This window comes from Tenebrio molitor, chromosome 7, assembly GCF_963966145.1.
Source record: "Tenebrio molitor chromosome 7, icTenMoli1.1, whole genome shotgun sequence".
NCBI lineage: Eukaryota > Metazoa > Arthropoda > Insecta > Coleoptera > Tenebrionidae > Tenebrio > Tenebrio molitor.
In genome coordinates, this window is record NC_091052.1 from 21069644 (window position 1) to 21082283 (window position 12640).

The 12640-nt window shown below is 34.0% G+C and overlaps 1 protein-coding gene across 1 annotated transcript in view; it reads right to left on the minus strand.

The window, feature by feature from the left end:
• LOC138134490 (serine protease snake-like) overlaps nt 1–12640 on the minus strand; it is a 38821-nt gene that overhangs the window by 14181 nt on the left and 12000 nt on the right. Inside the window, exons 2-4 of the mRNA XM_069052787.1 lie at nt 376–564; nt 169–323; nt 4–116 (exon numbers count right to left, since the gene is read on the minus strand). Of these exons, the coding sequence (XP_068908888.1) occupies nt 4–116; nt 169–323; nt 376–564 (457 nt within the window). The remainder of the gene's footprint in view (nt 1–3; nt 117–168; nt 324–375; nt 565–12640) is intronic.

Here is a 12640-nt window from a genome sequence, read left to right on the forward strand (position 1 = left end):
TACTGTTCTTGATGACTCAAGCAATGTGCAGCAGTTAAAATGTAATGTTTGCTTAAAACAGTTCCTCCACAAAGCCATTTTATATCCCCAGGTTGTGGCTCAAATCCTATCACTGCCTGTAAAAAGATTTATTCTAAAATAATGAGAAAGTAACTTGTCATTTCTTACCATATGAGGAAATTCCTTTCTAGTAGCGTTTGTTCCACCAACGATTAGTTTGATAATTTTATGTCCACACTCATTTTTTGTTATATTTGGTGCATTAATTATTAAAACTGGCGCTCGGTTAACTTCATAAACTAATCGAGAATATTCTTGACATTCTAAGAAAATACAAATTATAAGATATCTTTTGCTTTTGTTTCTTTTACTTGCTTTTTAAACTTATTTCGCCTGGTTTTCTTTTGGACTTCTTCAAGCAACAGACTATTGGTTCATTTTTTTGGTATCCACATTGTTGAGGAAAAAGTTGATGTTTCTGTAAATCATCACGGGCCTGTTTACATTCTTTAAATAATTCGCAGACACCTGGAGCTCCAGATGATTCTAAGGTACAAAGATCACCTAAAAACACATTTGTGTTAAGTTCAGATTAAAACATTTACACTAATTATTATTACTTAATTAATTTCAGAACTAGTACTGAGCCCCCACGGAAGTCGATAATTATAAGTAGATTTGTTTAATAAACAAAAAAGTGGTGTGTGCCTCACCCACATAAGCCCACGGTTGAAGTGAAACTTCTGTCGTCTTCGTTAACCACACGAATTTAAACAAATAAATTAATGTTTTATACAGGTGTCCCAGAACTGGCTCCCCAGAGAAAAAGGGAGTATTTAAAAAAAAGTCCTATCTCAAGGGATAATCGAAGACATCGTAAACTGGACCAATCAAAATTGAGCACCGTCAAGGTAGGATGACCTCAATTTTACGTTGCCGGGGTTTCGAAGTCAAAATTCCAAGTAAACTTTTCGCCGATTGTTGCGAAATCAATAATTATTTTTGCTGTCTAGCAATCTGTCCGATTTTTTAAATAATCCCTGAGGACTAGCTTCTGGAATTGGTGAAATTGAAAACTTTATGTCAGCTACAGGAAAATTTATGTTAGTCATCATGAAGTCTCTTTTTCTGTCAAAACATGCCTGTTTTCTATGGGGAGGCAGTTCTGGAATAGAGATTGTATACAGGTCCTCAAGTTTTACTAAAAAATTTGACAGGTTGCTAGACAGCAAAAATAATTATTGATAACGCAGCAAAATTCTAAATTCGAAATCCCGGCAACGCAAAATTGCTGTTATCCTACCTTGATGGTAGGTATTCAACTCTGATTGGTCAAGTTTAGGATGTCTTTTCTCGATTATCGCTTGAGATTGGGCTTTTTTCTTTAAAATTCAGATTATCACATTTACCCAAATACTCCCCTTTTTCTCTGGGGAGGCAGTTCTGGAACATTTGTATACAGGGTAATTTTGACAGATGTGCAGATACAGGGTCATTATCGTAGAGGGATGTGGCGGGAGCACTGTTCAAAAAAGTGGTTACGACCGCGCTTTTCTGTAAACCTAATAAAAGGTCTCCAGATGAGCCGAGCGAAACCGAAGTTAACGTAGAGATAACCAAGGCGATCTTCATTTACCAGGCCATGACACTGACCAAAGACAGTGTGCTATGGAATGGCCTACCACAATCTGGCAACATTGCTTCAACATTTAGTGAAAAAATTCAAAATCCACTAAACCTGTCATTGGATTTGCATTTATCAAATATGAGTGTAATAACAATGCCTGCTCCAGTTCAAGCCTACATGCAGAGCTCGACCGTCCTCATGAGGTCATCATAGAAGACGGTCGGCTTCGTAAAGCGCGCGTAATATTTTGACTGGACATTGGAGCATTGCATTTTGCATTCATTTTATTATGCCTTTCAAGGAAATCTGTTGACATAGAGATATTATTGTATCACTACTGAGCCAATTCCCGAAACCCTAAACCAGTTTGCACTTGCCTCTCGAGAGTTGTAAGTTGTAAATCAATTCCGTTCCCTTGCTTTTTAAATAAAAATCAGATAGTAAAAATGCCATCACATTGTTGTGTACCGGGCTGTCGCAGCAATTATACGAAAAACGACAATATAAGCGTGTTCAGTTTTCCCACTGATAGAGTTTTAAAAGCCAAATGGGTTAGAAGTATTCATCGAAGTGAAGAGTTTCAACCAACAGCTTCTTCCAGAGTGTGTATTAAACATTTTGCCGAAAATCACATAATTCGTGAACACAGAGCGGTCAGAGACGATAACACAGTTTTGGTTATTCCTAGAAAGCGCACAAAACTTACAGAAGATGCTTATCCTACAATTTTTGCTAATCAGCCAGCATATATGAGTCAAATGTTACCACCGAAGAGAAAAGATCCGAGAGTAAGAGAAGAAGAAATCGCATTGAGATTGGAACATGCATTAGAAGAAATAAACTTAGCTGACACAATTAACAGTTTTGAAGATCTGAAATTGAATATTACGAAGAAATTTGTGAAATATAATGGTAACTTTGAATCAAAAGTGTTTTCGAGATATATATTCATCTACTGTTTTCTTGAAAATGGTACGCAAAAACCCATTTTAAAATCTCTGACTGTTAAAGAAGATTTAGGTAACAGTTGAACTTTGGTGCAATGAAAAACCAGTTCCTAAATTCCAGTACAAAGAAATGTTGGGTAAAAATGAAATTTGTGAGCGTTGGTCAAACATTTTTAAATTATTAGACTTCTTCATGGAAATTGATGCTAATCGAATGGAGATAGATCGGGATGACGAAAACTTACGTATTGTTTGCAAATTACTAGAAGAAGTATCCATGAGTGAAAATATGTCTGCAGAAAATACACGAACCCTACAATTTATGAAAGAACAAATCAAGTTGCTTAAAATGAAACAGATTAGGTATTCTGCAGATACATTAATTTGGGCTACCACCATTTATTTTCCATTTCCTGGTGCCTACAAATTGATGGAAAATTCTAAATTATTGAAGCTGCCACATCCAAGATACTTAAAAACTCTTTTAATGATGCTGGATACTGAAAATTCTAACTTGAGTAGTGGTCATATTAAATACTTAACAGAAAAATTGAAAAAGTTAGACGAAAACGCCAAGTTTGTAACACTGATGTTAGAAGAGATTTATGTCAAGAAAAACATTTCTTACAAGGGTGGTAAAATTGTAGGTGCGGATATTCAGTCAGTTGATACTAATTCATCTATAACAGCGGCTTCAACAATTCAGACCTTTATGATTAGTTCTATATATTGCCACAACAAAGACGTCGTCGGCCTTTTTCCAGCGACAAATTTAAAATATGACTTTTCATATATGCTAGTGCTTCAAATTTTGAAATTACTAACTGAGGCGGGTTATCACGTGCTGTGTATGATAAGTGACAATAATGGCGTTAATAGGAAAATGTACGAAGAAATTTGTGGCGGCGTTTTAAGAGTGAGTTTTTTAAATCCTGTCAATCCAGACATTAAGACTTTCACGCTCTTTGATGGTGTTCATATATTGAAAACTATTAGGAATATATGGCTTAATCAAAAAGATCCTAAACAAACATTTGTGATTCCAAAAATTCCTGAAAATTTACATGAAAGAAATTGTAGTTTCGATACTGACACGAAATTATTTGCTTGCGTTGGGGATTTGAAAAATGTCTACAGGGAAGAACAAAATAATATTATAAAGTTAGCACCTTCCTTAGACAGGAAAGTTCTATATCCCACAAGTATTGAACGCCAAAATGTATCATTATGTTTGCGCCTTTTTGATGAGAAAAATATTGCTGCTTTAAAAATGAAGTATGCCAATGATATTTCTTGTGTTGAAGGAGCAATTGCATTTTTAAAATTAATAGGTGACTGGTGGAAAATAATTAACTGTAATTCTTTCTACAAAGACATTCGTTTACGCGATCCACGGTGTGCACCAATCCAAAGTGTCGACGATGAAAATTTAATCTTCCTAGAAAATTTTTTGAAATGGTTGGAATTGTGGAACAATTTGGAAGTTCAGGGCGAACCTAAAAAATCAAGAAATGGAAAATTAACTTTGCAGACTCAGTTATCTTTAACCCACTCATTGAAAACCATAATTGCACTTTGCAGATATTTAACTGACGACCTACAATTCCAGTACATTTTATTATTCAAATTTCAAACAGATGCCCTAGAAGACCGTTTTGGCAAATATAGACAAATGAGTGGCGGAAATTATCATATTTCAGTCATGCAGGTCTTGGAATCTGAAAGAACTTTGAAAATGCTTTCTGTTTTAAAACTAAAGTCCTCGAATAAAGGTGAATTTTCGTTAAAAGAGTTTCTTGATTCTTGTGAACAAGAATCAAGTGAAGATGAAAATGAATTGGTCGAAAAGTTTGAAGATGCATTAATAGCAGAAGATGAGGCAATTTCGCAAGATGAAGCTGAAGTTCTAGTATATATAGCAGGATACATTGCCCACAGGACTAACATGACATTAAAGTGCATACAATGCAAAAGTCTCATTTCCCATAACCGAAAACTAGAAGTAGATTCATGTAATCGTCCAGATTTGGTTTATTTAAAACATTTGGATCGAGGTGGACTTAAGTGGCCGAAGAAATTTCTTGTTGAAATAGTATCTCAAATGTTCGTGTTATTTAAAGTACTAATAGGACAAGACTTTGAAATTGAATTTATTAAAGTGCGAAATCAACGCGTACTTTTAAAAAAGCTTGCAATTGAAATGTTAATTTACAAAGATACGAGTATGATATACGGTACGTGTGAATGTGGCGAATGTCCTATTTAAAATTAATTGAAAAATGTATTAAGTACAAAGTTTTCTAATATTTTGTTAAATAATTATTCTAAAGTAAATAGGGATAAAAGCGCCTAACGGTTTGCAAAACTATATTTTTCATAATTTGAAATCAATATTTTGTTTTATCTTTTTTTATTCGTATTCTATCGTATTTGGTAATTATTTTATATATTATTTTATATTATGTTATGATTAATGTTTTAATTCTGTCTCTGTTTAATAATAAACTCATATTAAACACCCTTCTAACTTTTGTTTGTTGAAGCTAAACACTAGAATTAATTAGAAACGATTCTTTCAAGTAACATTTTTCTATAAAACGTATGGTTTAGAAATTATTTCTTTAAAACGTCAACATTTCACTGGCGAGCCGTAAGAATACGGTACAGAGCGTTGATGGAATTCCGTCTTCTGTGGTGACGTCACGCCCGCTGCAGCTTGGCCTGGAGCTGGAGCGAGCCTTGGTAATAATTTTACGACAGTTCAAAAATGCGTTATCGCATTATAATACATAGTTTAAAACCACCTTGGAGACAGAAGAATAACGGTGCTCATTACTGATAATATTTCAGATGTTCTGTTGTGTTCCGGGCTATTGAAACTGTTTGGTTAAAAACTAACGCGAGGTGAGCATTTTCAACTTAAATATAACAATTTTGTTCTCCCCATGGCCTAAATCCCACCCCATTTCTTGTAACTTGCTTTCCAGTCTCATTTCAATATTCGTTTTTAAAACCAAAAGATTTTCTTCAGTGATTGTGTCGTCATTTCATTACTAATTTTGATTATTTCTTCCCAAAATGTACCTAATTTCTTCGTAATAGAAGTCCATTTGTCCCCATTGATATCTATTCCCCTAAAATGTTTAGCACAAGCATTGCTACTTTTGCGAATTCTTCACTCTTCGATTTTTAATCTCTTTCCAAATTGCCTTCGTTTCCTCATTTGATGGAAACTTAAATACAGGTAGGTACCTATGTAATTTGAAGAAGACGCATAATTTGAGTTGCAATTTGGTACGCAACACTTAAAATGCGCTTTTAATTCAGTTTGACGAATTTGACCAAGGACTTGTCAAAATTTATTTTAAATGTCGAATTAGTTTCAAAATTTTAGGAACAACCACGGTAGAGAATAATATAGGTAAGACGACGCAGCGTGTCCAGCGCTGAGATTTTGTCCCTCGAACGCTAGACATGTGCGAGTGAGAGATCAATATAAAGGATGGAAAAGGTAGTGCTCAGTCCAATGCACGTATACGAAGGACTGCTATTATTTTTTGCATTTGTTGCCTGACAATTTACAAATTTGCCGTAAAATAACAGGTATGCATTTAAAACCATCTAGTTTACATAAAATACGAGTCAAATTAGCTACACAGGTGAGGTTACAATAAAGTTTGCATAAAAAAATCTGAAGGATTGTCTAGATATTTAGTAATGCAGTAGCGGATTGATTAAAATATTATAAGGATAAGGATGATTATTTGAAACATTGAGATGTAACAATATTATTCTTTCTTAAAAATAGTGCATATTTAAAAATACGTTCTCTCTATTGATGCATTTGACCAAACAATAGGCGAGATTTTCTCTAAAAATATTGTATGCACTTGAATTTTCCTGTCAAATGCATCAACAAGAAATTATGTCAAAATTAATTTATTATTTTTTAGTGATGAGAATAAATAGTTATTTGTACTAGTTATGAAAGTCATACTTCTTTTATGAATTTGCAGTTTAATCAAGCAAATGAGTGAAAAAAGAGACTTTCATACCGTGTTATACACAATATTTTTTTGCAAATCGTTGTAAGTTGAGAAATTTGACCTAAAAAGATTTATGAAAAATAAAAAAAAAAGTAGGTATGCTTTGCCAATCATCTCCAAGGAGATGGAAAAAATGATGCAAAAAAGTACTGCTTTTATTACGATTTTTCGTTTAAAAAAGTGCAACTTTCATTACGATTTTTTGTTTAGAAAAGTGCTACTTTCATTACGATAATTATGCAAAAAATCTTAATATTACAAAACTGATTTCAAAAACAAAAAAATTGTCATAAAAAAAAGAAAGAGTCAAGACTTCAAGCGCAATAAATATTTAATATTTTTATAATCTCATTTTCATTTGATTTTGTTCCCTAAACTTTACTCCCAAAAACTGATGCAAAAGAAAACTGAATTAAGAGATTCAATAACAATGAATAATTAATAGGTATGCAAGGTACCATTAATTAATACAGTCTTTTTGAAATACGTTTGCTGTATTTACGTTAAACGTTAAAAGGTTAATTGCCTAGATACATCACTATTTAAGTCATGTTATTGGTTTATAATGTCGTTTAACGTTATGGTACTACCAGTAAACCTATTTAAGAACTCTCTAATCCTTGTTTGGTGTTTTTATATTAATTTACACGCCGAAATTAGTGAGCCGCTGCAGCACTACCTTTTCCGTCTCTTTCTAATGCGATCGTCTACCACTCGAGAGTCACTGCTTGGCGCTTCGTCGTTTTACCTTATATTATTCTCTACCGTGGGAACAACGTAGGTCATGGAATGGCCTACCAGGGAATGTGGCAACGTTGAACGTCGCCAGTGTCCTGGCCTGTAACTTTAGACCGCCTTGAGATAACTCATCTTTCCAGTGGCGTCCTTTTAACTTTTTTTCTGGGGACAATTTTTGTAGGAATTGTAGGAAGACTACCGTAAATATTTAGTTCAAAATAAAAACAGATCAGAGTTGAAAAAATACAAAGAGAATTCACCAACCGGTTCACATGTAAAAAACCAAATCACAGTAAAAACACCGACGCCTATGAAGCATCTGATGCCCAACGACCCTCGTCACAAAATTTCACGAAGTACTGGCGGTCATTTTAAAAGGCGTCATAATAGGTCTCCGCACAGGTCTCGCGACGTGCCGCTGGCTGTACATTGCCAGCATAGGCAGTGCTCCCTCCATATCCCTCTACGGTCATTATAAATGATTGTCCCATCGCAGTTGGCGTTGAAAACCCACACAAATTTTGAATGTACCGCCAGCCCCGCGGCGTTAGACAAACTATGAGTAGTAGACAGATTTCCACTACCGCCAGGAGCGCCACCTATCGGCGATACTAGTCTCACTCATGTTATGACATGACCATGACCAACTTCATTAAACTATGTTATGGCCATCCCAAATGTCGAAAAAATGTAACCCAAATGACAAGTCGATGATGGACATAACCAACTTCATTAAACTATGTTATGGCCATTCCAATTGACAGAAAAAAATGATCCTAATGACATTTATTTGATGTAGATCAACTAACGACATCTAGTCAAAATTATTATAAGTAAAACGTTAAATTAACTCAAATATTAGTGTACAATCGCGGCCACAGACCAATCGCGGCCATCCAAAAGTTCCCATATTTTAATTTTTACTTAAAATCATAGACGTCCTAAAATGTCATAGTTTGACACTAGTGTTAAAAAAAAAATAATTGAAAGTATTTTTCAAAAATGTCACGACATCTCAGTCTCACACTGATTCAGACAGCTAGGACTATTGCAAAACTATTATAGAAGAAAATTTGCTCGTTGGCTGCTGTGGCAAGAGAATTTACATTGCAGTAAAACTTGCATTGTTAGTATAAAGAGACGTTGGCAAGAAAACAGGGTTGAGAGGCCAATACGAATTGAACAAATACTCGTATCCTGGGGTCTGTCAGAGTAGCTCGACAGCGTTTTAAATAAATGGTTTAAAAAAATCCGCTGCTGCAAGAAAACCATTTCTTACTGAGGAAAGCAAACGCTACAGAGTCGAATTTACAACAAATTTTCTAAATGAAAACGAGGAACTTTGGACTTTTTAATCTTGCTACAACGGAAGGTTACGAGCCTATAGGTCACGGAACTTACGGTTCCATGAACGTTATAAAGGGTGTTTTTTTAAATTTGGCGTCGAAGTAGGCTTTGGAGAGTCGATTGAGATCGTCCCACTCGTGTAAAGCGTAAGATTTAAAACTGTTTAAAAAAACAGCTGATCCGTGATCCGTAACCTGTAGGTATAGTGCGTTCACAATCGACAGTTCAACGCCTACTTCGACGCCAAATTTAAAAAAACACCCGTTATTCATCCAGTAACAAATTCTGTACGATTTTCGGTCAAGGTTTGGGGATGGATTAGTGTGCATGGAATGTTGGAGAATACGTGTAGATGGACGCTTCGCAGCAGTGCATTACAGAGACATTCTAGAAAACATTATATTACCATCCGTTCAGGAGATCTTTGCCAATAATTTCGTTTTTCAACAGGTAGTAAAATTAATATAATTTTCATTGGTTTGAAAATTATGTTTATAGGATAATTCTCCTGTTCACACTGCGATGATTGTAAGACAATGGATGAGCGAAAATGAGATTCATTTGAAGAATTGCAAGAAGCAGTCGTAAAGGCTTGGGACAGATTTGCAGAGGATTATGATACGAGGAATCATTCTGTCCATGAGGAGAAGGTTACAGCTTGTTATACAAGCTAATGGTGCTGCTATTCATTATTAATATTTTCTTAATGTTTTCGTTGAAATCATTTTACTTTCACTATAGTAATATATTTCGAGAGTTTTTGCAAAACGTTTTAACTTATGGTAAACGTTAACTTATTTAAAAATAAATAAACAGTAAATAAAATAAATAAATTTAAATATCAATCACTGGTATGTCTAGATGGAATTATTAGAATTAATAATTCATTACATTATTTATTATAAGTAGTTTTGTAAATGGCCAACGAATTAAAATTTATGAAGATAGCGCCTGTCCTTTGAGAAATTATTAATGTTATAAATCTAATCTTGGAACCTTTACTAGACGTTAGATGACAGTTTTTCGAAAATTAAATTTCTAACTGATATACGTTATTCGATTAACGTACGTAAGACAACGAACTAGAGGCCCATACACAATGGCGTTAACGTTACGTCGATGTTAAAACGTTAATGTTAACGTTAGATCTAGAAATTCCAAATTACTCGTATTTCATTGTGGACCGTTCACAATGACGTTATGATGAAAATTAATGTTGCATGATATTGTTAGCGTTAATGTTAGCTCTAGAAATGTTCTGAATTCTTAACGTTACATTCTAACATTAGCCAACGGAAATACTTTATAAAAAGTACTGAAATACATGTAATTAGATCTAACGTTAACATTAACGTTTTAACATCGACGTAACGTTAACGCCATTGTGAAAGGGCTGTAGAAAAGACGTAACGTCTTTGGTTTAACGTTTACGACAACGACAAATTTTTCTGTAGCCTAGCGACGAGAGAATAACGTACGTTAAATACGATAAAACGGTTTGCAAAAACTCTCTACACTTCTCAGCCTCATTTTTATTAAAAATTATTTATTAGAACTTTTTATTATTAAAACTGCTGCTGCAGGAACGCCAATGAATACAGCCTAATTTAATCTAACGAAAAATATGGAAATTTTGGCAAGCTATCGTTCACTTTTGGATGGCTGCGATTGTATTACCTCATAAAGTTTTTTTTTTTAATTTTCATTACAGAGTTTTTGCAAACCGTTTTATTGAATTTAACGTACCGTATTCTCTGTCGCTAGACTACAGAAAAATTTGTCGTTGTCGTAAACGTTAAACCAAAGACGTATTACGTCTTTTCTAGTTCGTTGTCGTACGTACGTTAATCGAATAACGTATATCAATTAGAAATTTAATTTTCCAAAAACTGTCGTCAGTAAAGGTCCCAAGATTAGATTTATAACATTAACGATTTCTCAAAGGATAGGCGCTATCTCCATAAATTTTGATTCGTTGGCCATTGACAAAACTGCTTATAATAATTAATATAATGAATTATTAATTATAATAATTCCATCTGGACATAGCAGTGATTGATATTTAACTTTATTTATTTTATTTATTATTTATTTATTTTTAAATAAGTTAACGTTTACCGATAAGTTAAAACGTTTTGCAAAAACTCTTTTTAAAGACGTCGAAATCATCTCTACGACATAAAATGACGTTGTCGTTAAAATTTAACGAGCATAATCAAACGGTTTGCAAAAACTCTCTATTGTCGGTTGTCGTAAACAATAATTAAGTAAACTATATCGGTATCTCATAGTCTTGAGTTTTATTTCTCTCTATTTGACCGATTCAAATTTGAAGCCTATCGGTATTTAATTTCTAACTAAAAGATGGCGATACTTGATCTACTAACCATGGCATGCTTCCTACGAACTGCATTTAAGGGGAATTGAAATGGAGTAACATAGTTTAATGTAGTTGGTCATGGTTATGAGGCTTGAGGCACATTCAACTACGTCACCAACGCCTACTGCCATGGGACAATCATTTTGAATGACCCTGTATTTTAACATAAGGTAATGATGATTGAGCCAATAATGTTTTATACAAATGTTGATGTTAGGACCCTCTGAATTTTATGAAACAATGGGTCAAAAAAATCATAGTAAACTTCTTTTGTTGTCATTTAATTCAAAATTAAGTCACTTTGACAAGAACCTCAACTTTCACCTGAATATAAATCACAAATGGTTTTCGCCAACCTGGAGAAAACCGATACGTTTTGATCTATGGCGAAGTCCGCGGACATTCAAAGCTACAGTCCATTCCATTTCAGAATGCAGTAGATGTCGCTTTGGATGGAGAACGTTTTACACTGGCGAACGCGGCAAATTTGAAAACATACACTCCAAGCAAAATTAACAAAAAAAAAAAGTCATGAAGGAACTTACGGTAGTGGTATTCTAATAACAAAATTGTAGTTTAATGATGCGTTTGATACAAAAACTCGATAAGTTTGACACTAATAACCAAAAAATCGATCAAATATCAAAATTTGACAGTAGTTATCAAAAATCGAACATTACCTTGGTGTAAACTTTTCTCTCATTTTGGTCAATCAACAACGGGAAAATAGTCCCTAAGCTATTCTATACTGCATACTTAAATGGAATAGACTGTAGTACGGCAAATCTACGGTGAAAGGTTTCCTCAAAGGATACTTCCCAATACAAAAACTTTGTAAACGTTGGACAGCATCTTCGCGATTTCAGATGTTTCGAAATAAATAAGCGTGGTTTTGGCTGCCAAAAAGAAGCTCGCATTTTAGTTACAAAAGAAGAAATTCCTCACGAAATCCAAGAACGTCACTTCCAGCAGTAATTTTCAATGAACGTGTAGGTTGAGATTCTTGATAATCACCTCGTAAGTGCTTATGTTTTACCTGGCCGTTTGAATGGAGATGGTTATCTTCATTTTTTAAATGGAGTTTTCCTCGAATTAATCGATAATAATATAACAAGACCTTCTTTTTTAATCGGATACATTTTTTTATTTCACAGCTCTACCCTAAAATGTCATTTTATCCACCGACAAATTAAAAGAGAGCTGTTATTGGTTCCCAGCCATGGATAAAATCGACAAGATCTTTTATCCATCGGACTTGCACCAATCAAAATTAGAAATTGCAATAACTGCAGCTACTTAACCAAATACAAGAACGTAGCCATGGTAACAAACATCAACAACACATAACTCAATACCAGGACTAATTTTACTATTCTGATTATTGGTTTATTTGATTGTAATTTCATTTTGTAAAATGCTGTTTATAAATTTTGAATCTATTGCAACACCGTAACTAGGCTAGAGTGATGTTTCGAACTTGAGTAAAGTCAGAAAGTAACAAGGACTGTCAGTAACGTCATTTTTTATAATATCAATCATTTAAAAAATATTCGTC